Here is a 24102-nt window from a genome sequence, read left to right as displayed (position 1 = left end):
CAATGATTATAAAATTTTTACGAAGATATTGGCGGAGAGACTGAAGGGGTGGCTCTCGGAAGTCATAGAGGAGGAACAAGCAGGCTTTTTGCCAGACAGACAAATAAGAGACAATTTAAGGACAGTGATCAATGCTATTGAATATTATGATAAGCGTTGTGACAAAGAGGTTGGTTTCTTCTTTGTAGACGCTGAAAAAGCGTTTGACAATTTAAACTGGGATTTTTTGTTTGCCACTATGGAAAAGCTACAATTGGGAGAAAGATTCATCAGAGCAATTAAAGAAATTTATAGAGACCAGACTGCAGCAATTGTAGTGAATGATGAACTGACCAAGAAATTGACGATTAGTAAAGGAACAAGACAAGGTTGCCCGTTATCTCCATTGTTGTTCATTTTAGTATTGGAGATTCTGATGATACAAATACGACAAGACGAGGAAATACGAGGAATAAAAATAAAGGAATATTCATACAAGGTTAGAGCATTTGCAGATGACATAATGTTAATTGTAGAAGATCCATTGGAGAACATGCCAAAAGTGATAGACAAGATCAAGGAGTTTGGTGACTTGGCAGGTTTCTTCATTAACAAAAAGAAGTCAAAGATATTATGTAAAAACATGACTAAGCAGAAACAACAATTGTTAATGGAAACAACGGACTGTGAAGTAACTAGTAAGGTGAAATATTTGGGAGTTGAGCTGACTGCAAAAAATATAGATTTGTTCAAGAATAATTATGAAAAATTATGGACTCAGATAGAGAGAGACTTGATCAAATGGAATAGACTGAATTTGTCATGGTTGGGCAGGATTGCAGCAGTTAAGATGAATGTGTTACCAAGAGTAATGTTTTTGCTACAGACAATACCAATCATCAGAGACTCTAAACAATTTGAAAAATGGCAGAGGAAAATATCAGATTTTGTTTGGGCAGGCAAGAAGCCTCGAGTGAAAGTAAAAGTTCTACAAGATGCAAAGGAAAGAGGCGGAATGCAACTGCCCAACCTGAGACTTTACCATGATGCAATCTGCCTAGTTTGGTTAAAAGAGTGGATGACATTAAGGAATAAGAAACTATTAGCCCTAGAGGGATATAAAAAAATTTTTGGATGGCACGCATACCTATGGCATGACAAAGTAAAGGTCAACTCGATGTTCCTGCATCATTTTGTAAGGAGAAGTTTATATACAATCTGGAAGAAGTACAGAATTTACCTACAAGAAGGAACCCCTTTGTGGGTGGTTCCATACGAGGTGATAGATCCGAGAGCTGTTGATAATGAACAACAATGTTTAACGTACAAAGAAATAACTAAAACTGAAGTGTCTAAACTTAGAATAAAGACGCAAGAGGAACTATCACCGAACTACGATTGGTTCCAGTATAGACAGATCAGAGATTTGTATAACTCGGACTCTGTAAAGGGAGGTATACGAACAGAGAATTCGGAACTAGAGCAGACCCTTTTTAAAGAGGACAAGAAAAGAATATCCAAGGTATACCAAGTACTGTTGAAATGGTATACCGAGGATGAGACAGTTAAAACACAAATGGTGAAATGGGCTATAAATTTTAATAAAGAAATAACAATGGAGGCATGGGAATACTTGTGGAAAACTACAATGAAGACAACGACATGTATTAATATTAAAGAGAACATTTTCAAAATGATCTATCGTTGGTACATGACACCAAAGAAGATTGCGCTAGGAAACTTGAACACTTCTAATAAATGCTGGAAATGTAGAAAGCATGAGGGCTCCCTCTATCATATGTGGTGGTCGTGTGAGGTAGCTAGGCAGTTCTGGGGGGAAATAATAAGAGAAATGAGTGAAATTTTACAGTTTCAAATAAATAAGAACCCAGAACTCCTGCTGCTAAACTTGGGAATGGAGGGAATCCCAGCCCACCACAGGACGTTGATATTTTATATGACTGCAGCAGCTAGACTTTTGTATGCGCAGAAATGGAAAGTACAAGAAGTGCCAACTATTGAAGATTGGATCTACAAATTGCTGTATATGGCTGAAATGGACAAGATGACAAGAAAACTGAGAGATCTGGACTCAGGGCAGTTTAACACAGACTGGGAGAAGCTGAAACAATATCTGGAGAAGAAGTGGGAGGTGGGAGGAAAACTGTGGCAGTTTGAGAACTACTGAAGTACAATAAAAGTATAAAAGAGAGGGGTGACTTTACCGGGGGAGGAAGAGAAATGTGAATTTATAAGCAGTTAGATTAATTAATTGATTGAGATATATATAGATATGTAGAGGTTAATTGATAGAATATTGATAGAGAATAATTAACGGTTTAAACATGAGGATTGAGTAATTAACAATATTTTTTTTTACTTGATAAGACTTATATGCACCAAACTGAATGTATAGAAGAGTTAAAATGACTGACTATGTGATGAGTTATATAGAAATACTATAAAAAGAAGAAATGATTAATATAGAGAGAACAAATCAAATTGTTTGATTTAAATGTGGGAAATTTTTATGGTTTATGACATACAGAAATATTCAAAACTGGAAAATGGGATAAATTGTTTATCTAAAGAAGTATAGTTTGGATGTTTAGTAAGTAAAAGAGTTAAAGATGTACTGCTTAATATAATGGAGAATATATATTTGTTTTAGATAGAGGAAATTAATAGAAGTAAGGGAAAAGGGACAGAGGGTGGGAAAGCTGTTGGAAGTCAACAAAAGGGGGGGAAAGGGAGGGGGTTAGAAACGAAAAATTAGGGGATAATTGAATGCAATGTAATGTAAAAATATTAATGTTCTAACCCAATAAAAATTTTACAAAAAAAAAAAAGATCCCGGGATGTCACTCCACACACATACACTCACATCCCGGCATCAACGTCGCCCCCTACATGCAGTGGTCTTCTGCCTGGTTTGCAAGACCCCAGCAGCGCTGTCAGAACATGAGAATCCTCTGTGGTGCCCCCCAAGCAACGCTCCAAGTCCCACCGTGCCGCCTGCAGTAAATTCAAGGGAGAGAAGTGGAAGTAAATTCAAGGGAGAGAAGAGGGAAGCTCTTATGCCATCATTTTTCGAGGTGTAACTTTCCACCACTGCAGTGGGTATGTTCTCAAGTTCGAAATGGCTTAGGTAGTGGACTAACTTGTACCCCAGATCCCACCTGCTGGCACAAAGATTTATGCCCCCGATGCACCACAAATGTAGTGGGCAGATACACTGACATGGGGGCCCGATGGCTGCCTAAGCATTTTTGGTGCCCCCACCCCCACCCCCACCATAGGATTGAGCTGTAAGTGAGGTGGTTTGCCATTGTTTGGCTCTATAACCCTGGTTTTTTTTGGAGGTCTCTCATCCAATTACTTTATTTATTTATTTACTTAAATTTATAGTCCGCCCTCCCCAACCAAGTGGGCTCAGGGCGGATCACAACAATTTAAAACATGCTACACAATTCACCAGCAGTAGCCGTTAAAAATATAAATAATACATATCATTCATTTAAAACATATATTAGCACCATGTAAATATAGCTATCAAAAATAAAAACATAGCAGCACATTATACATTCACCTATCACCATTTATAGCGCAGATTACAGCGATCATATAAAGATGTGAGATGACTTTGGGCGGGAGGGCACAGAATCTCAGCCCCCCCCCCCCACTAGGCAACGCCCAGCTTCACCCATATGCCTGGCAGAACAGCTCTGTCTTACAGGCCCAGCAAAATGATAACAAGTCCTGCCGGGCCCTGGTCTCGCAAGACAGAGTGTTCCACCAGGTTGGGGCCAGGGCCGAAAACGCCCTGGCCCTGGTCAATGCTAGGCGGGCCTCCCTAGGGCCAGGGATCTTTAACAGATGTTTGTCGCTCAAGCGAAGAGTCCTCTGGGGCTCATATGGGGAGAGGCGGTCCCGTAGGTACGACGGTCCCAGTCCACTTAGGGCTTTATAGGTTAGTACCAAAACCTTGAATCTGATTCGGTACTCCACTTCGGTACTAACCAAGGCTGATCCTTCTTAGCTTCCAAGATCTGACGAGATCATGCTTGCCTGGGCTATCCAGGTCAGTACATTTGTCCTCGTGTGTGTGTGTGTGTGTGTGTGTGTATGAAATAGACACTTCCACAAAATGTAATTAATATTGCGTTTTGCAGACATGTATAATTGTCACACATGCTTCATACAGTCCCTGGTGGGCAGGTAGTGTTAGTCTGTTGCAGCAAATTGGAGCCCTATGGCACCTTGAAAACAAACCAAAATTTACTCCATTGTAAACTTGAGTGAATTGGATAAACACCTGTTAAGCAGATAAAGTTACAGAAAAGTATCCTGCACTTGAGGAATTTAAAGTGCAACTGGACTCCTATTTTACGTGCATTATAGTTCAAGGTGGCATACATCATTCTCTCCTCACAGCAACCCTGTCAGGTAGGCGAGGCTTACAGAGAATGACTGGCCCAAGGCCACCGAATTAGTGTTATTGCTTAGTGCAGTTTGAACCTGGGTCTCTTTTATCCTAAACAGACATTGTAACGATTACACTTCAGCTATTAATGATAACCAGGTGTGTGTGTGTGTATGGCAGTCACATTTATTAGCTGGGGGTGGGGGGAGTTGCAGGATTCCTCTTTTTGTTCTCCTTTGTGAAAAGGTATCTGTGGCTTACGTTTCTTTGTGTGTGTGTGGGGGGGGGTGTATTTATTAGTGCTTGGTTGGATTCACAGTGGCTGGATTATTTTTACATGCATACCCATTGGCAACTGAAATTTGAAATGGCTTCCCCAGCGGCCCAAATTCTGTTTCTGCTGAATATGTATTTACATTTATAACATGCATTTTAGATACATTTTGACCTTGCAAGTAAATCTACAACACTTTACAACCAGTTTTTTTTTAAATTAGCCTTCATCCAGTTAGATTGTTTTATGGTTTACTGGTGGCATGAAAGGTGGGAAGCCCTGACTCTTTCCAGTTTGCTTACACGTCCTTGTCTGAGTGACAGAGTGCCTGTTGAGAAACCTACAGGTAATATTTAACTTGTGCGCCTGCTCTTTGAGGCAGCAACCTCTCTCTTGCCTATCTTGTTCTGTGAAGCTGCATGCTTTCTGATGGCACTAAATGCATTCACTAGTGCTTCTTCAAAGTCTGAGACATGTTTCTGCCTATTGTTAGGATCTCCATGCACATCCCCATCCTGGTTCAAGTGTCTGGTTAAGAGAAGGCAACACCCAGGTTCAAATCTAACCTCAGCCATTCAAAGAATTCCTCTGCCTGCAGAAGTAAGGCAAGCGGTGAGCAGAGACAGGGTTTTTTCAGTGGTGGCACCTCGCCTTTGGAACACCCTCCCTCTTAATGGTTCCCTGGCACCTACTTTATTTTCTTTTAGGTGCTAGGCCAAAACTTTTAACAAAGGGTTTTTTGTTTTTTAAGTTCTTTTGTAGTCTGATCCTAACCTAAGAACTGTTTTAATAATATCATTTTAGATTGTTCTTTTTATGTGCTTAACAAGTGTGGTGGCTAGAGTGTTAGACTAGGATGTGGATGACCCGGGTTCAAAACCTGACTCTGCCGCAGAAGCTAGTTGGGTGACCTTAGGCTCTCACTCTCTTGTCCTAACCTACGTCACAGAGTTGTGAGATTAAAACGGAGGAGAGAAGTTGTTTGAGGTCCCTATTGGGGAGAAAGGCGAGATATAAATGAAGTAAATAAAAAATAACAGGTTTGGCTTTTTTAATTGATCTGTTTGTTCTATTGACTTGGCTTGTGTGATTTGTTTTACTGGCTTGTTTTGTTGCCTGGGTTGGTTTTGTTTTATTATTTTAGCTGTGAGCTGCCTTGAGCAGGTCTGGAGAAGTGGCATACAAATTTCCTAAATGAATAAATTTTACTTAGAAAGTGACCTTAAGCAAGCCGTTATCACCCAAGCCTGCACCATCTACAAAATGGGGGATAATTATACAGGACCCGCTTTGCAAGATTGAGCCTGGTGGGGAGCATGAAGGAAATGGGAGTTCTAATGGGTGGGGGGCTTCTTGGGAGAATTTGGGAAAGCTCCATCATTCCCAGCCTTGGATCCATGAGCCATTGCTGTTGCAAGGTTATGTATGCATCAAAGTTGCCTGTAGTGGTTAAAAAAAGTTCATGGATATAGGCACATAACAAACCAATTGTATTATAGAATGAGCTGTAATTGAGGATATCTTGATTAGTGACTAGGAAAGCTGAGTGTGAGGACTTGCACCCATAAGGCTCTTTAGTCCTGCGCGGGGTGAATTGGCAGAGTAGCTCTTTTTAGATATTTATGGTGATAAGGTTCTTCGGTTACAGTGACAGCATGCACGTACACCTCATATATCTTAGCCAGTTGACTCTGAAAGTATGTTCAGATCAGGGAAAGTTGTCTTAATGATAAAATAGACATGGTATACAAGGTCTAATGGCTTAGTTAATATAATCTTTGATATGTTTGTGGAGAAATGATCCATATTCAATATATACTGCAATAGTGAAGTCCAGGGTATGGCTGTGCCTTTGTTTATTTGGGCCAGAAGTAACAGACTGAGATGGTTGTCCTAAGTTTTTGGTATAAGTTGAGCCAGCGGTTGTGTAGTGGTTAGCATGTCAGACTAAGATCTGGGAGACCTGAGTTCTAATCTTCACTCTGCCATGGCAGCTTACTGGCTGACCTTAGGCTAATCCTTTTGGTGCCAGTCACATGCACACACTCAGCCCAACCTACCTCATAGGGTTGTTGCGAGGAAAAATGGGAGAGAAAAATGTCAGGTGCTTTGAGTCCCCATTGGGGAGAAAGGTGGGGTATAAAAGAAGAAAATAAGGAAATAAATATTTCATACAGAATGGAATTATTGGCTGTTCTGATATATGTTGTGATATGCAATAGACTTATTGCTCTTTTCTTTTTAATAATTATAAATTGGTATAGGTATGTGTTGTCGTCGTCCCCCGCCCCAAAGTATATTCAGCTCAGTCTAATCTCTGTGCAACCTAATGGCATGTATAACAAGGCTTATGCAGCAGCACATCTAACGTGAAGCCGCAGTCTGTTGCAAAACACAAGGGTGCTTCTCCTCCCCCCACTCTGTTTCATGCCTGTGATTTACGAGCTATTGTTAGCTCTGGCAAGTGGTCATACCTTCATATGACAGCTCAGTGTTGAAATCCTAAACTAAGGAGTTGTCATTTAATCACACACACTCACGTGGCCGCACATGAGACTTTTGCAAAGCTTGGCAAGGCTTTGCATTACAGAACAACGCAGTTAATAAAAGTGTACTTCCACTTACATCGCACTGCTTACTTACTTCTTATAGTGAGCTAGGGACCAACAGCTGGTGGGTCAGGAGTCCCGTTCAGACCCAGAAAGACTCTCAGGTCACCTCTGGATGGCTTTCTCCCAAGCCGAGACTCATCTAAAATGCTCTTTAATGTCTTCCTTTCTCCCAGGTGAATAGCAGCTCTGTTCTTCTCTTGGGCACCTGAGCTGCTCAGTTGTATCCTTTAATTTTGAACATCTTTGCGTTCTTAGAAATATTGTGCCTCCTGGAGAAAAGCTCTGATAACTTCCTTTACCTGTCGTAAAGGTAGTGATCAGCAACTTAATTATGCACCTTTGCCGTCTTTTTCCTCCGTGCCCTACAGCATTTTGTATAACAATCTTGCTAGGTAACTGCATTCACAAGTTCAGAACAAAAACGACATTAAGGGAGCCCAAGGCTTTTTTTCTGGGAAAAGAGGTGGTGGATCTCAGGACCGCACAATGATGTCCCTTTGGGTCAGCTGGAACAAGGGGGGAGTTTTTTAAAGTTTAAATCGCCCTTGGCGAAAATGGTCACATGGCCAGTGGCCCCACCCCCTGATCTCCAGACAGAGGGGAGTTTAGATTGCCCTCCGCACTGCTGATCGGCGTGGAGGGCAATCTAAACTCCCCTCTGTCTGGAGATCAGGGGGCGGGGCCACCAGCCATGTGACCATTTTCAAGAGGTGCTGGAACTCCGTCCCATTGCATTCCAGCTGAAAAAAAGCCCTGAGGGAGCCTATCCTGAACACATTGGCTCGACACTAAGTCCTATTTTATTCAGTGGGGCATACTTCCAGGAGAGCATTCATATGATGGCAGCTTGGCAGCGTCCTCGAAGAACACCTTCCTGGCAGTAAGCCCCACTGCATAGACTTGAGTAGGATTCGGAGTTGGCCTGTTTAGGATTGTTCTCTATGTGTTCTTTGTGGTATGTGTGAAAGTAGCCTGGAGCTTTCTGTCTTTTGTGTTGGTCAAAACATTTGCACAACAAAACAAGGGCACTGTGCTGTCAAAGCTGAGAGAAGAAAAGCTGGCTGAGCACTAGTCAGGTTCTGTAACAGTCTTAAACCAATGATTTGGTTTTATAGCTCCAACTTTTTTACCAGCGTGCTTTAGACTGGATTTTTATCCACAAACTCAGTGATTCCCAATACCCTGTGCTAGGGCGCACAAAAGCAAGAGAGTGGCTAAAGGGTGTTTTGAAAAATTAAACAAGTCCGTATTCCCATTCTAACTATTGGACTGGGGATGCCCTGGGCGGGGAAGAAAGCTGGGTTGGGATTCCCTGACGTAGCCATGATCCTGTATCTATCACACGTGGTGGAATCCCAGAAAGCATGGTACCATCCATCAACTGTGGCAGGCTTGAGAAAGGCGAGGCTGGGATACTGGGGGGCAAAGTTGCTATCTTGTCTATGCAGGTGGATGCCAATCTGTAGTTCTGAGAGCCGATCAAGGGAATATTCAAACGTCCTTTCTCAGCCAGAGTGAAATATGCCTACCTACTGCATTTTTCACCCGCAGTTCCCTATAAAGAGCAAAAGATAGGACACCCAGTTCTGCATTTAAATGAGGATTTACATCTGAGTTTCCCTACCCTTACTGTGCAGTCTTAAACAGAGTTACCCCTGTTAAGCCCATTGAAGTCTGCTTAGGACTGCAGCATGTGTGTTAATGTTCTAAGTTAACAACTACACCACACACACTAGCTATTTTAATCCAGGAAAAATCTGCATTCCATCTCTGGCATTTGGGAAACACAGTACTAGCTGCTCCCATGTGCAAGTAACAAAACAAGTTTCTTCCTTTTGCTGGATGTTTGTAATCATTATATGTGAGTAGGGTGAGATCTCCCCCCAGCCCACTTTTTTTTTTGGCCTAGCAGAGCTCCTGTGTCTGCAACATCTGCACAAAAGTAAAATTCAGCAAGTGAACAAGTGCCTTGTAGGAAATAGGTGGCCATCCTGATTGTGAAGAGCTGTTGCAATACCATTTTATTACATGTTTCAAAATGAAAATATTAAATCACCATGTCCTAAGACTGTGACAGATCACATTGTCATCCCACCCTCCTTCCAAAGAGCTCAGGGCAGCGTATAATGGTTCTCCTGTCCTCGTTTGACCCTTACAACAACCCTGTGAGATAGGTTAGGCTGAGACCGCAACTGGTCCAAAGTCATCCAGTGAGCTTTGTGGCCATGTAGGATTTGGGACCTGGGTCTCCCTCTTCCTAGTCCAATATTATCTTGATACTACACTGCTGTTCCTAATGGGGGGTGGGGGGAGATCCTGTAGACTCATGGTATGGCGTTGTGTACTCTTAACAAACAGACGACTGCTGACATCTCAGTCACTCTGTTTTTGTACCTGAGAAAGATGATGCACAGCTCTTGCACTGGAGAAAAGGTAGTTCAGTTCTAGCTGTAGTGATCTATCATGAGAAAGTGGTGTTCTTTTTAAAAGCAGGGAATAGACATTGTGGGCGGAGGAAGCAGCTGTCAGCAAATCCTGCAAGCCTCCCTATAAATATTAAAGAGGAACTTCTGGTTTGAATAGCATGGATTGGATGTGGGTTTTTGCCAGGGACGATGGTGGTAAAAAGGACAGTGAGCCCAAACTGAGAGTGCCGCTTTGGAGGAGAGGGTATGTTTGGGAGGGAGGGGTGGTTTCCAGCTCCAAGGCTACTATTCTTTCAGAATTTGTGTCCCAGGGAATAACCAGAGTGGCATTAGAAAGATGTTGCCAAAGATTATCAAGATGGCATCTGCAAAGCACTTAGAAACACTACAGAAAAACAAAAGCACGTATATATGCTAATTGCTAATTATATTATTACTATACGCTACAAATGCTTCCCACCCTGAGTTAGAGGAACCCGCTCACCCCAGCTTGCAGAAAAAGGGAACCAGGATTTCTTCCGAACGCTGTTTTGATTCTAAGCAACTTCACCTCCCCCTTTCCAGAACCCTTTTTCTTTTCTCTGATGAGTACTCTTGATTATTGCCTCCTCGGAAAAGAGGCCTTTGCAAAACTGAAATTAGCAAAACAATCCACAACCCCAGTAGCCACTCAGGCAGGAGCCCTGTGCTGATCTTTGAGCTGATCTTTGCATTTAAGATGGGGCTCAGGAGAAAACAAGAATATTCCAGCCTCATGGGGTGGAAAATTGTGCCCATTTTGAGGAATTCCAAGCCGTGGCCGCCACCCCTCTCGCTTTGCTGCTGAATTCCTGCATCCTTGCTGTAACTATTAGCCCTGGCCAGCCATTGAGGAACCTACTGCCTGGTATTTAATTCATTTACCTTGTGGCTTCCACGGTGCTGAAAAGGGACTCAGTACTGCGACTGTTCCTCTGGTGTATAAGCAGTAATGCAGGGAAGCTTTCCTCCCGGCCTGGCAGTCACTTCCTAAAAACATGATGGACACATCTGTTACCCAATTGTAGTGTGTGTTATCAGCAGGGCTAAGGAAAAGTTAACCCTTTGTATGCCTGTGGAGAAACAGGAAGAGAGGATTTTGACTTTGATGGAAGCTTTGGGGAGGGACGCTGCATCTGTGAAACAGATTTGTGGATCCAGATTGGGCTCTGCAGATTGTTTTGGCAGCTGCCCCTCAGCAAGTCACTTATTTATAACAGGTCTGGAAAAGGGTAGCATCGCACAGTGGTGTTTGTGCTCGGATTGTGGTGTGAAGTTTTCTTTCATCGTGTGCTTGATACTGTTGGGAAGACGAGGGGAGGTGTTGGATCCCCTGGACAATTTCCGTAGATAGAAGATTGTGTGGGGAGTCCACAGAATGTGACTTTCTTGTCCCTCCCTTCCTGTCGCAGCTCAAAATGCTCCTCCCCATGCTGCTCAGGGGGGGTTGGACCCACCCACCGCAGAAACAATATGGGGAGGGGAGTTGGCATAAATCGATTCCCCCTTCCATTTGGGGAAGTCCTCTGTGGGACCCAACCCTGAATGAAACATGAGCCAGCTCCCTTCACTGCCTATGCAAGAATCTCATTTTGTGAAAACTTTTAACCAAGGTGTCTTGTAAACGAGCTTTGGTTCATCGCGTTTCCATGTTGCGTGATGAGCAGGCTGTGGGTTGTGCTGTCTGCGCTCCTTGTCCTGTTCTGGTCAAGCTTCTAACTCCTTGAGAGTCTAACAAGGGCCTGAAAGGAATGGAGGAGACACAGTCTGTGAGCTCCCAAGGAACGGCAGCTGCTGACCTGAAGAAATCCAGCGTTCCACTTCGCTGTTATATCCCCAAGGCACTCAGGGCCCCACCCTTCATGTGAGACTGCACAAGAGTTTAAAAGAACATGCTCTGATTTGGTACATGACCTTGTTGAATGGTCTTGGAGGAGCTGATGTCCCCCTGCTTTCTAATGCACACACACACATGAATACATGAAGTTGCCTTATAGTGAATCAGACCAGTGCTCCATCAAAGTCAATATTGTCTACGCAGACTGTCAGCAGCTCTCCAGGGTCTCAGGGTCTTTCACATCCTCTGACACCTGATCCTTTTAGTACCTGTTCCAGTTAGGAGATGCTGAGGATTGAACTTGGGACCTTCTGCATGCCAGGCAGAGGCACTACCACTGAACCAGCGCCCCTCCCTAAGGAGGGGAGTCAAGTTCTTCATCCTTTCCTCATCTGTCCAAGAGATCCTGCAAGTTCTAGGACACACACTTCACACGGAGTTCTGGTCCATGTATGGAGCTGCCTTGAACTGCATCAGACCTCTGGTCCATCTGGTTCAGTAATGATCTCACTAACAGTGGCTGTCAAGGTATTGATGAGGAAAGGCAATCTTTTAGGCAATGATAAGAAAGGATCTGTCTATTTATCCATCTATCCTCCTCCCTCCCCGAGACTGAGGGCTCAAAACAGCTTACATAAGAAGATGTTCAATAACATCCTTTAGCTGGACTTTCTTCATTTGGAAATGCCAGGGTTTGCCCATGTTTGTGGGGCTGTGCCATCATCATCTTGAACAGAGAGCGCACCTTAAAGCATGCCAGATGTGTCCCCATCACTACTTTTTGCAGAAGAAGATGGTTAGGCTCTCTCTCATGGAAAGCTGTCCTTCATTATCGATCTTCTCTGTGAGTAATCCCTTAATAAGCTTCTGAAGAACCCCAAAAGGGGTTCCCCAAAAGACACTTTGCAAACCACTCTCCTAGGCTAAGCATCAGAGATGGCTGTGCTTTTTGATGCCTGGTTATTGATCCTCACAAGACACTCGCGTGGATCACCTCACCTCTGTCTCTGTGCCTTTCCTTCTGTATCTGCTGCATTCAACTTCTTGGCAATCGCAAGCATCCATCCAGGCTGCTTCCCAGACCGTGGGAGACTCTGTGGACACTCTCCAGCCTCCTCCAGAGAGCCATATTTTGGCACAAATCTATTTTCACTATGGTGGCTCCTGACTCTGCCTGTTCTACCGCTGGTTCTGATCACAGGGGGAAGCAGGAACCTGGCCAGTTGGGCGAATGCTTCCTGCTGCTTTTCTGTAGAACAGTAAACACCATGATTCACCAGTCTGCTAGTTCCGCCCCCCCCCCTTTATGCAGAATTAACTGTATTGCATATGCCTTATCATCTAATTTTCATCATTTGCAAGTATCACCCTGGTGGATGATATATAAGTGTCTGATGTGATGTATGTGCAGGAAAGAGGGGATTGTTGGGTTACAGAGAGAAAGATTTGAAAAGGGGAGAAGAAAAAGAGGGTTCTATCGGAGTGCAACACCTGCCCACTTTATTTCTTGACTGGCAGGGAAATTTCACCTTGCTTCCTGCAACGCCCAAGCCTTCGCGGTTCCCTTTGGTGGATTTTGAGCATTACATTTATGTCCCTCAGCTCTGAATATATGACATGTCTTCTACTCAGCCAGGCTATTGATACGACTGGGTCAGTCCTCTAATTAGAGCTGATCTCCAGGGTCTCAGGCAGAGCTTGGCCTTTCCCAGCATCTGCGTAACTCTCCAGAATTTCACAGGTGAAAATAGGGGCATGCTGGAAACATCCTATGCTCATGCTAATGACTTCTCCTTATGCCTCCCCACTTCACCCTATTACCTACTGCCAAAGGCTGAATGCCACCTACTTGGTGTGGTCTTAACTTGCTGTGCTGTTGCCTAACCGGCGTATGTTTTTAAAAGCTGAGTTTATGTTCTTTAGGTTAAAGATATGCTAGGAAACCATAAATGTCTTACAACTGGATACCTGTAAGTTCAAAATTGATCTTTGCATCTGCAATGTGAGAAAGCCAGATGGATAGCCGTATCCATCTGTGGCAGCAGGATAAAACAGGAGGCCAGTGGCACTTCAGACACTAGCAAATTGCATTTTTGCAGGAGCTTTTGTGAGTGGGAACTCACTTCATCAGGTGCCTTGGAATGTAAATCCAGCAGGCCGCTTGGTATATGGTACAGAAAAGGGGGAAGTGTTAAAAAGAGAGGCGGTCTCATCCAATCCAAAGAGTAATCAGGGTAATCAGTGTAAATCAGGATGGATGTGATACACTCGCAAGTGGTGATAGACAGACAAAATGGAAAACCGAGTGCAGTGTGGAATAATAATAACAACATTCGATTTATATACTGCCCTTCAGGACAACTTAACGCCCACTCAGAGTGTGTTATTTTTATCCTCACATCGAGAGAGCTCTGAGAGAGCTGGGTCACCCAGCTGGCTTCAAGCGGAGGAGTGGGGAATCAATCCTGGTTTAACCACTACACCAGAGCTGATTCCACACGGCTTACCTGAAGCCGGGATGTTGCGGAACATTGCGGATCATGCCGGCAAAAACGCGGAAGATCACGTTTTCTCGCACGACGTCACGCAAAACTTATGAGAGAAGCAGACATATAGTCAAAATAATGAGTATCTCTAAGGGGTGGGTTATGCAAGATATTAGCACCTATAGTGAGTTAGGAATCTCCAGTCCTTATTAAGCCTGTGTATGTGTACGTGTGTATGTTCATTATCTTGAATGTGCTAATGAATTCTGTTTCAGCAGTTTAGCGCTGTAAGAGGACTTTTGGATCAGCAACAGAATGCTCTAGGAGGATAAAAAAAAATGTTCCCACATTGTGAGAAATAGCAGACTGTCTTAAAATTAATGTTCAGCCTTAAAGTTAATGTGTGTGGATTAATGTGCCTATACTCTACAATTAAGGATCTCGCTGATTTAATGTTTCAAGACTTTGGGGAGAGAACTAGGCTTTTTTTAAAAAATGGCTTGTTCTTTTTATGCTGTGGTTTTTCAATTGTAAGCCATCTCGAGGAGGACTCTGAAGAGGCAGCATAGTGATATTTGAAATCAATCGATAAATAAATCCTCAAGAGTAAACAATGCCAGCAGCTCTCACTAACAAAACTTTAGACATGGCATTCTCGGGCTGTGAAAGTAGAGACAGTGGGTTTCCGGGGGTGAAAAGAATGAGCTTGCAAGGAGTTTGGTGAACCTTACACTTTTTCACTGACACGTGGCCTGCCCTTAACACTCTGTGTATTCTGTGCTTTAAAAAAACGTCTATTTGAACATTATCCAAGGGGCTGAGGTTAATGTACGCAGTCCCCCAACCCCCAGTTTTTCACGACAACCCACTGAGGTAGACAGGGCTGAACGAGAATGATTGACCCATCAGAGAGTTTTGTGGCCAAGTGGAGATTTGAACCTCAAATCCAAATTCTAGAGGCAAAAAAAGTTGTATTTGACAAGTTTATCTGAACAAGGCCCATTTGCATAATTTAATGTTTGCCTTATTCCATTCCTATTTTGCGAGCCACTGGGATGGCTAAAGAGTTCTGTGGGGCTTGAAGTCCAACTGCTATCTACTATAAATCTAATTCCAGCCACACTTGCTGAGATGTCACCAGCAACTGCCCCTGTGCTTACAAGTATAAAAATGCATGACGCATGATAGGGTCACGTGCATGTTGAGATTCTGGGGGAACATCCGAAAAGCACAGTATAGATGCATAGATCATGTGCTAGGGAGTGTTTTCAGAATAGGGAATGCTGCCAAAAGGGTGGGGGGAGACCCTGATTGGATGAAGTAGCTAGTGAGCAGCCAAAATGAATTTTTTATTCTTGCCTAACAGACAGAGGGATGTGATTTGGCAAATTTAAACTAGACCAGAGACGATAACTTGCAGAGGTAATTAGAACAGTTTTTGAGTTCTTAGCTCTGAAGGCTGTGCCCAGCCCACCCATGTGGATCAACTTGCTGATCAAAAGCTGGTTTCTTCTGTTTGGAGGTAAAGAAATCTGAATCAGCCAAACAGATTTAGAGGCGTTTCTATCCATTCCAATTTTCCTGGGCTGGAACAAGTTTGTAAAGCATCTATCTCACATTGTTTAAATGTCAGAAGGGCCAGAGTTATCCAGGGCCAGCTTCCACAGGTTTGTCAGCCATCTGTACAATAACAGCATAATTTTTTTAAAAAAGTTGTCCATCTCAGTTCAAAATTTCAATTTACTTATTCATTGCAACTCCCCCCCCCCCACACACACACACCCCTGCAAATAGGGGATCCAGAAGTGGGTCACTCATTAGCCCCTGAGACGTACAGAGGAATGGTGGTGAGAGGTGAAGAGAGTTCTTTGGACTTGGTACTGGTTTGCAGATACCCTTGTTGAGGAGCAAGGTATTAGGGCAGGGATGGGAAAATAATGCAGAGGGTTTTTAAAAATAATTATTGGAATTTGTGGTGTAGAAATCACTGGCATGACTATCTTTGGCTCTCTTTTGACTCGGTGTAATGGTTAAGAGCGCGGGACTCTAATCTGGAGAGCCGGGTTTGATCCCCCACTCCTCCACTTGAAGCCAGCTGGGTGACCTTGGGTCAGTCACAGCTCTTTTAGAGCTCTCTCAGCCCCACCCACCTCACAGGGTGTTTTGTTGTGGGGATAATAATAACATAGTTTGTAAACCACTCTGAGTGGGTGTTATCCTGAAGGGCGGTATATAAATCGAATGTTGTTATTATTATTATCTTTTGTATAATTGATTGTTTGGTAATGCTTGGTGATAATTGGTTGCCATAGCCTCTCTTTCCCCACCCTCACCTTACAGTAATGGATGGAAGATGTTTCTGTTGCCCGTTTGAATTGGGCTGACCAGTGAGGGCCTGTGAATGTAACAGCTGGAAGGGATGAAGCCAGCCAAGTAGGCACAATACCAACTAGAAAATGCAAGATGCATGTAACTGAGAGCCAGTTTGGTGTAGTGGTTAAGAGCGGCAGGACTCTAATCTGGAGAGCCGGGTTTGATTCCCCTCTCCTCCGCTTGAAGCCAGCTGGATAACTTGGGTCAGTCACTACTCTTTCAGAGCTCTCTCAGCCCCACCCACCTCATAAGGAGATTGTCGTGGGGATAGGATAATCTACAACATTGTAAACTGCTCTGAATGGGCATTAAGTTGTCTTGAAGGGTGGTATATAAATTGAATGTTGTTATGTTGTCGTTGTTGTTGTAGCTGATGAGAAAATAGTCTTTGAGGCATTGTAGAGGTGTAAAAAATTCTGGAAATTTTGAAGCCCTGTAGGAGAAAACCCCAGGCTTTTGCCCCATTTTAAAAAAAAAAACTTGAAAAGTTGCAAATGCAATGCTTATTTTCTTATTGAGACTCATTTTACTGTTTTAACAACACACAACACATCCTTCATATATTGTTACCATAAAAAACAGAACTACTTGGCATTTCTGTGACATTGAAAAGTAGAAATGCCTTAATGTTCTGCCAACAAAACTGCCAGGATACTCAATATTTGAGAGAGCACTCTCTGGATAGAAACAGCCTCATACAGTCAGTCCCAGTAAGACTATCAGCTCATTTTGATAATGAATTAAACCAGGGCTTTTTTTCAGCTGGAATGCAGTGGAACGGAGTTCCGGAACCTCTTGAAAATGGTTACATGGCTGGTGGCCCCGTCCCCTGATCTCCAGACAGAGGGAAGTTTAGATTGCCCTCCACACCCCACAGGGATGCATGTGGCCTAATTTTAAACTGGAGGCTTGCTAAGGCAAAGGAAATTGCACATGGAACTTCGCACTCGTGCAGTGTCTCAGTTAAAACAAACAGCTACCTGAGTCACATGACTGCTTTGCATGGGTAGCGGCTCAGTTTAATTGATAGGGTGTACAAGCACAAACTCTGAGGGGGGTATGCATGCATGTGGATATGGGTGATAGAAGGAAGGAGCACTGAACTGAGGCCTCTTTACTGGCTAGTGCAGACTGTGCATATAGTGTAAATAAAGGGGACACCACTAAAGCGCCATAAATCCTCAGTGCTTCCACGCTTTCTCTGTCTCTCTCCCCACCAGAGGAAGCTAAGCCCTTGTAGCACTGCCTCTGGAACTCTTGGCTGTTCTGGCAAGGGCGGGGAGCACAGACCAAAAACATGTTCCAGATCAGAATAACAGCCAAAGGCACCAGATGGTGAAATACAGCAGGTGACCAGAAGGCAGGAGAAAGTCACAGGGTAGTGGTGGTGGTATTTTTCAAAAATAGAAAGTTAGAGGAAGGAGGAGTTGGGGTGGGTCTCTCTCTCCCTCTCTCCTCTCTCTCTCTCTATCTGCATGTGGTGCCTTTGGCTGTCTCAGCTCTCTTGTACCTTTCTGATCAAGTTTCTTTGCACTTTCCATCAGCTGATGGAGAGCAAGGACTTTGAAGCGTTCCTGGTTGAGGATCAGGCCCCCGTTTGTGCTGTCCAGGGGTGTGGCCTGACTTTGCCTGCTGTTCCTCCCCCCACTTCTCCTTTAACTTCCTTTTTTTTTTTTTTTGGCCAAGAACAGGGAGAGTCCAGTATGCTCTCTTTCCTTTTAGGGATGGGGGGGGGGGGGAGACAGGGAGGAGGAGAAGGAAGTATTTCTGGTTCTGTGGGAATGCGAGCTCTCTCTCTCTCTCTCTCCAGCTCTGTAAACAGCTGGTGACTCACTGCACAGCTATGGCCCCACTAGATTGCATGATCTAAGGCATGCTTTCTCTCTCGGAGTGAGTGTATGTGTGTGCATACATACACACGGACAGGGAGGGGAAGCTGCTGCTTGCTTCCTTCATGCCACATTCCTCTCCTCTTCCCAGAGTTTTCTCTCCAGAAAGGTCCGGCTGCCACTTCACAGCAACCCCGCCTTCATGCCTTGGCTGCCCGTCCGTCCTGCCATCCACACTCTTTGGAGCTGCGACGAAAGAGCTTCGTGGGCAAACCAACCATGAGGGCAGGCGAGGAGAGCTGTAAAGGGATGCCAGAATGTCTGGGAAGGGCTATGCACATCCAAGGTAACCCTGGGTTCGTGGCCATGGTTGCTGCAGCGCTCCAGAACCCTGCCCCGCCCTTGTCTTGCCATCCTTGATTTCCCGTTCTCTTACTGCCTTTTGCTTCTCCAGTTCTCCCAAAAAAGCTCCCCCAAACTTTCCTGCTTTCGTAAAACTCCACCCTTCTCTTCTGGAACCCTCTCTCTGGTACAGCTGGTAGCACCTCCTCTTTCTCCCTCCAAAATGTACCTTTTTCACAAAGATTTTTAAAACATAACTCTTTTGCCCTAGGGTTTCATCTGCAGCCATGTCTAGGTACTAGGTGCCTGCATTTGCTGAGACAGATTTCTTGTCATTCCTCCCCTGCTCCCCCCAGAATTCAGGTTGTAAATCTGGGGCAGGGGATTCTCTAGGATACCATGTGTTTTGATGGAGCGCTACATCTAACCACACTAGTTTATCCCCGACAGAATGTACAGCTTGATTTCCTGTGATCTCTTGGCCTTTAATCTTTCAACTTACACCTTACCATGTGGGTTTTTTCTTGCTTCTTGTGCATTTGTAAATATCTTTGTATCTGAAGAAGTGAGCTGAAAGCTCATAGTGGAATAAATGTTAGTCTTTAAAGAGTAACTGCACTTCTGCTATAGGCTCCATTCTGTCTCTTCTCCATTACCAGATAGTTTTTTCTGTTGTGTTCCTCTGCTCTGGTTCTCACCAGAACAAGCAGATATAGTCAAGTACAGGATGCCAAGTCTATGGCTGAGCAACACTATGGAAATAGCTCTGTTCATCTAAAAGCATGAAAAGTTGAAAAGAACGAAGAACGTGGCCCAGATTCTCCTAATATAGTGAAGAGAGGAGGGAATGAGACTTGACTTTGGGTTTTTTTAAAGAGGTGCAGGGGCTCAAGTTCTCATGGGTAGCCCCAAAGGAAGCCTTGCTTTTAATTCCAAACATGCAGGCTGAGCCGGTGCCAGGGAGGCACTCTGCACATGATCAGAGGCTCCATTCTGTATTGTAAGATTCCGTATCTGTTTCTGTAAAGGGGCCTGGCCATAAATAGGTGGGAGGGCAGTGCTGTGTAGGTGTGGCTTGAGCTGGAGGGGCAATGCTTGTGGGCTGGCCTGTGCCACTGGAGCGTTTTCTCTGCCGCCAAGCCTTCTCACTTTAGATGCTGTGCCTACGTCACTTGGACCAAACTGCTGTTGATGGCCACAAGCCAAGCAAGAAATAGCTGAAGCTGAGCCAACCACCCTCCTTTTGCACACTCGCTTCCCTTCAGACATTGTCTCTTGTGTCCCCCCTGCCCCGAACAATGTCCTGAAATGAATGAGTTTGTTTACTCTCCATCCTCCTCGATGCCTTTGCACAGAGATGACCCCTCAAGACATGATTCGCTTTTGGGCTTCTCTTGTTTCCATGGCTACCGTCTGGGGTTGGCTACTTTCCCAAGGTCACCATGGCAACTATCGGAAAGGAATCATGCTTGGGATGCTTTGCCTGGTTTTCTCTCTCTTTTTTTTCATGAATGATTTGAATGTGTGACATGATGTAGACAAGTTTGGGGTGGGGAGAAGGGGGAGAGGAGCGGTCCGTCCAGACAGTCTCCCATTCCGTCTGCCCTGGTCCCTGCATGCTGCTTTTCCCCTGGAGCAACTGCCCTTCATGTGCCAACCACGGCTGGTGTGGCTCAGGGAGCCACTGTGATGTCACAGCTGCATTGCCCTCTTCTCTGGCGGTAGGTAGGTGTGTGGCGCGACAACAGGCGCTCCAGTGGTGTCGCCCGCGATGCAGGTGGAAGGCTGTGGCGTGAGGTCTAGACAGGCAGACTGTCTCCTCTGCACCGATTGAAGGGGAGTTTAGTTTCCTTAAGTGTGCCCGAGGCAAGAGCAAAGGGCCAGCCTTACTCAGCGAGAAAGGGGGCGAAAAAGAACAGGCATTCTGTGTCAGTGGGTCCCCCCTCCATCCTCTACAGAACCGTGCCAAGTGAGAGAGCATTCTCTGTGTGTGTGTGTTTTTTCTTTCCTGCAACCTGTTCATTGATGTTATGCTCTTTGCTCGTCTTGTAATTGTGTGTGTGTGGCTGCCTCCTTTAAAAGAAATTGTTGCTTTTTTGAGGGGTACACAGGTGGGGTGGGGACAGAGAGGTGGTTTACCAGTTGCTGGTAGTTCAGATTCTCAGCAGGGTCAGTCGTGAAGAAGAGGGGATTACGGTTGATGGCCATTTTTCATGACCTTTGCAGAGACAGTGGTCTAGAATTAAAAGTTTTGTGTGTGTTTTTAAAGAACACCTCATTCTCAGATTCTGCAACCAGGAAATCATGTTTCTGTTACAGGAATAAATTGGTGCAAAAATTCCAAATTGTCGGCTTCTAGAAAAGGAACCAGCCACTTGCAACTGCAATCTCTGTTGCCGTTAACTTGTGATAGAGACTGAGAAAGGAAGGGTGGGTGTTGGGTTTTGTTTTAATCAAACATTCTGGACAAATGGAGCCCAGCAAGGTTGACAGAACAGACAGGGAGCTGTCCTCAGTTCAGAAATCCCTCTTCTTAACCTAGGGGGTTTTTTTAGAGGGAAGGGGGTCAGATTGCCATCGATAAATGTTTAAGGCCCCGGGAGAAACAATCTGGTTAGGGCTGCTAGTGATATTTAACTTTGGGTTCTTTTAAAGCTTGTGATCTTTTTCATTTATTATTTAGCTGTTTACACCTTGCTTTTTCTTCCCTATTGGGGGACTCAAAGTAGCTTACAACACTGTTCTCCTCCTCTCCATTTTATCCTCACAACTGGAGCCCTGTGAGGTAGGTTGAACTGAGAGAGTGTGCGACTGGCCCAAGGTCACCCAGTCGAGTGGGATTCGAACCTGGGTGTCCCAGATCCTAGTCTACTATATCTTGCTGACTTTCTAGTATTATAGTATGGGAGATGGGACATATAAGGGGTTGTAGAGGAAAGTTGTGCAGAAAGGGCATCAAGATGCCGATTGCTGCTGTCCTCATCTGCTTCAGCTTCACCCCAATTCCTTACTAAATGCAACTTGAACTGGTGGTTTATCAGGTCCTGTTGTGTGTTATGGCTTGCTTTTCTGCTGGCTGCTGTTGCAGCGGTGAGCATCTCTTCCCTAGCACACACTTTTTTGGGAGCCTCAGTAGAACCTGGAATTCTTTTTCAGGCCAGCCACCCAAAGCATCAACCTCTGAGTTTACATTGACATGTAAAGCCACTGCTTTACGTTTTTTTTAAAGTTACATCTTTGGCACCTCTACATAAAAAGAGATCTAGAAAAGACCTTGAAGAATTGCAGAGCTGGTGTCTATTGGAGTAAACCGTACTGAGCTAGAGAGAGTAGGGGGGTATGACAGTGACATTTATATAAGGCACATTATATTTATGTGTTCCTTCACATGTATGATCAAGCTTCCCTCTGCCTCTATCAGGGCTAGGAACATGCTGTGGCAGGTTCTCAGGACTTCTCAGCATTCTGCTAGAACTGTCAAAATTCCATGATTTTACCATTTTCTTGTGAACCTGTGGATTTGTCAAAAAAGTTTCTTATGGACCCTCCCAACCCGACCCCTTTTTATAAATGTTTCAGCAGGTCCTGTCATATGTGCTTGGACTGTCCGAAACATGCGTCACGATGCTGGCTTAATGGGTCATTAAGGATGGGGGAGATGCTCCCCTTGCAAGTCACAGAAGTAATTAACATGAGGGGTGCAGTGCCTACCCTTGCTGGTGGCTGTGGAGGGCATCTTGTTACTTTGGTTCCTACGGTGGGGCAAAGGTTTTTTTTTTTTTAGATGGCTTATCAGGGTTGTCGTTGAGGCTCATCTTCTCAAACAGTGGGATGACAAGCATGGAGTATCAGGGTGGGTGGGGGGCAATGGAAGAATTACAGAGTTTCAGGGTGTGGAGGATTAGCTCTTCCTTGGCAGCTCTCTGCCTGGGCTGTAGCCTGATAACTCTGCAAAGATATTACCTGTTAATTCCACTAGTATCCCACCTTTCCTCCGAGGAGCTGAGGGCCGTATGCAGCTGTCCTCCTTTCCTGTTTTTATCCCAACAACAACACTTTTAGAGCTGGCTGGGCCAAGACAAAAGGTGTCCAGAAGTCCCCTTTGTGAGTGTCGCTGCTGAGCATCACAGGTGGATGCAGGTTCTATGGCAGGTTTCTTATATGAGCACTTGAACCAGGCCAGCTTGCTGGTGTGAGGCTCTACAAGGCTTGGTGTTCTCTGGTGGCTCCTGGCTACCTTTTGCTTTGGTCTGCAGAAGCTTGGTTTAGCATCCCTACACACAGATACACTGTCTTACCATCTGAGCCTGAACTGGGGAGCCCATGTGCTTTGTCGCAGGTGGTTGCAGGATGACCAGATCTCTTCAGACAAGTTCTCCTGCGGTAGGAGCCATCTCCACCTCCTGCCCTTCACGGCTTTTACCACCCAGGAGTTGGAGGAGTTTTCCCTCCTTACCTCTTCACTGTCCTCTGCTGTCTCTCTTTAAAAAAAATAGCGGGGCAAGCTTTCTTGGGGCTTCCTGAATTCTCGCAATAGTTCTTTTTCTGGCGAGAGTTTGGCGACCAGAAAAGGTGGTCAGATGCCCATGAGAAGAAAATCAAGGGAGGAAGGAAGGCTGTCTCTTTTGGACCGGGGGCAACAAGTGGGAAAGAAGCCAGCTACTAGGCAGGTTGTGTGATTGCTGGCTGCCAAAATCTTCTGCCTGAGACAGTTGCCATGTTACAGAGGTGGCCCTGTTGATACTTGCAGTACCATAGCACGTTTGCATGGATCTCTGCTTGTTTACTTGTGGAACAAGTGACTTTCAAGCTTCTTTTGCTGTGCCCTGCTCTTTCTTAGCAGAAGCTGGGCTTGACACCACCCCACACCTGCCTGCCCGTTCACACACACATGTAGTGCCTCAGCAAATCAGCTTGAAGTGACCCTAAAGATCAGCATGAATTTGGGAAGGATGGAGCAAGTGTTGTACGTGTTTAAGAACAGATCCATTATGTCAATGGTTGCTAAACTATGGATCAGGACCAAAAGTGATCTTGAGGACGGGGGGCGGGGGAGACTAACACGGTGAGCTGGGGAGGAGGCTGTGGGAGGCTGGAGGGCGACTTTGGGTTTGCGTCTTCAAAACGTACAAAATTCTATGGAATACAGCCTGCTGCTCAGGAGTTCGAAGCAACACTAAACATGCAACGTAAGATACAAACTTGTGCATTGTTAAATGATGTGTGCTTGATATCGGGGAGGGAGAAAGTAGTGTGGAGATACTTTGCAAGTGGATCCCAAAGAGGGGCAGTAAATGTTGAAGCAGGTCTCACTTTGATAAGTTTGAGAATCACAACATTAAGGAGTCTGTAGTAATGAAAGGTGCTAACATCTGGATTTCATTTCTGTATATTAAAGGGGAAATTATTAGATTAGAATGTCTTAAATCTGTGCTGTCTTGGGGGGGGGGGTGATTTTTAGTTTTCAGACCTGCAGGATATTTTAACATGTTCCTTTTTTCCC

General features: G+C 44.6%; 2 protein-coding genes across 6 annotated transcripts in view; one reads left to right on the top strand and one right to left on the bottom strand.

Annotated features, from left to right (window-relative positions):
• Positions 1-10695, bottom strand: part of LOC129338890 (lysosomal alpha-glucosidase-like) — a 45469-nt gene extending 34774 nt beyond the window's left edge. Inside the window, exons 1-2 of one of the 4 annotated variants that reach the window (XM_054993428.1) lie at positions 10618-10664; positions 2858-2994 (exon numbers count right to left, since the gene is read on the bottom strand). The gene's annotated coding sequence lies outside the window, so the exon portion shown is untranslated. Of the gene's footprint in view, positions 1-2857; positions 2995-7319; positions 7408-10617 lie in introns of those variants that run through there. The other 3 variants (XM_054993427.1, XM_054993429.1, XM_054993431.1) reach the window with 3 other exon arrangements.
• The window catches only part of MAFK (MAF bZIP transcription factor K), a 36781-nt gene that overhangs the window by 4393 nt on the left and 8286 nt on the right, over positions 1-24102 (top strand). Inside the window, exon 1 of one of the 2 annotated variants that reach the window (XM_054993434.1) lies at positions 18340-18603. The exons of the other annotated variant lie outside the window; for it this stretch is intronic. Within the exon in view, the coding sequence (XP_054849409.1) occupies positions 18537-18603 (67 nt within the window). The 5' untranslated portion in view covers positions 18340-18536. Of the gene's footprint in view, positions 1-18339; positions 18604-24102 lie in introns of those variants that run through there. 2 annotated transcript variants of the gene reach the window in all.

The sequence above is a fragment of the Eublepharis macularius genome, chromosome 12, assembly GCF_028583425.1.
Source record: "Eublepharis macularius isolate TG4126 chromosome 12, MPM_Emac_v1.0, whole genome shotgun sequence".
Classification (NCBI taxonomy): domain Eukaryota; kingdom Metazoa; phylum Chordata; class Lepidosauria; order Squamata; family Eublepharidae; genus Eublepharis; species Eublepharis macularius.
The sequence above is the reverse complement of the archived record's forward strand: the minus strand, read 5'-3'. Positions and strand labels throughout refer to the sequence as shown.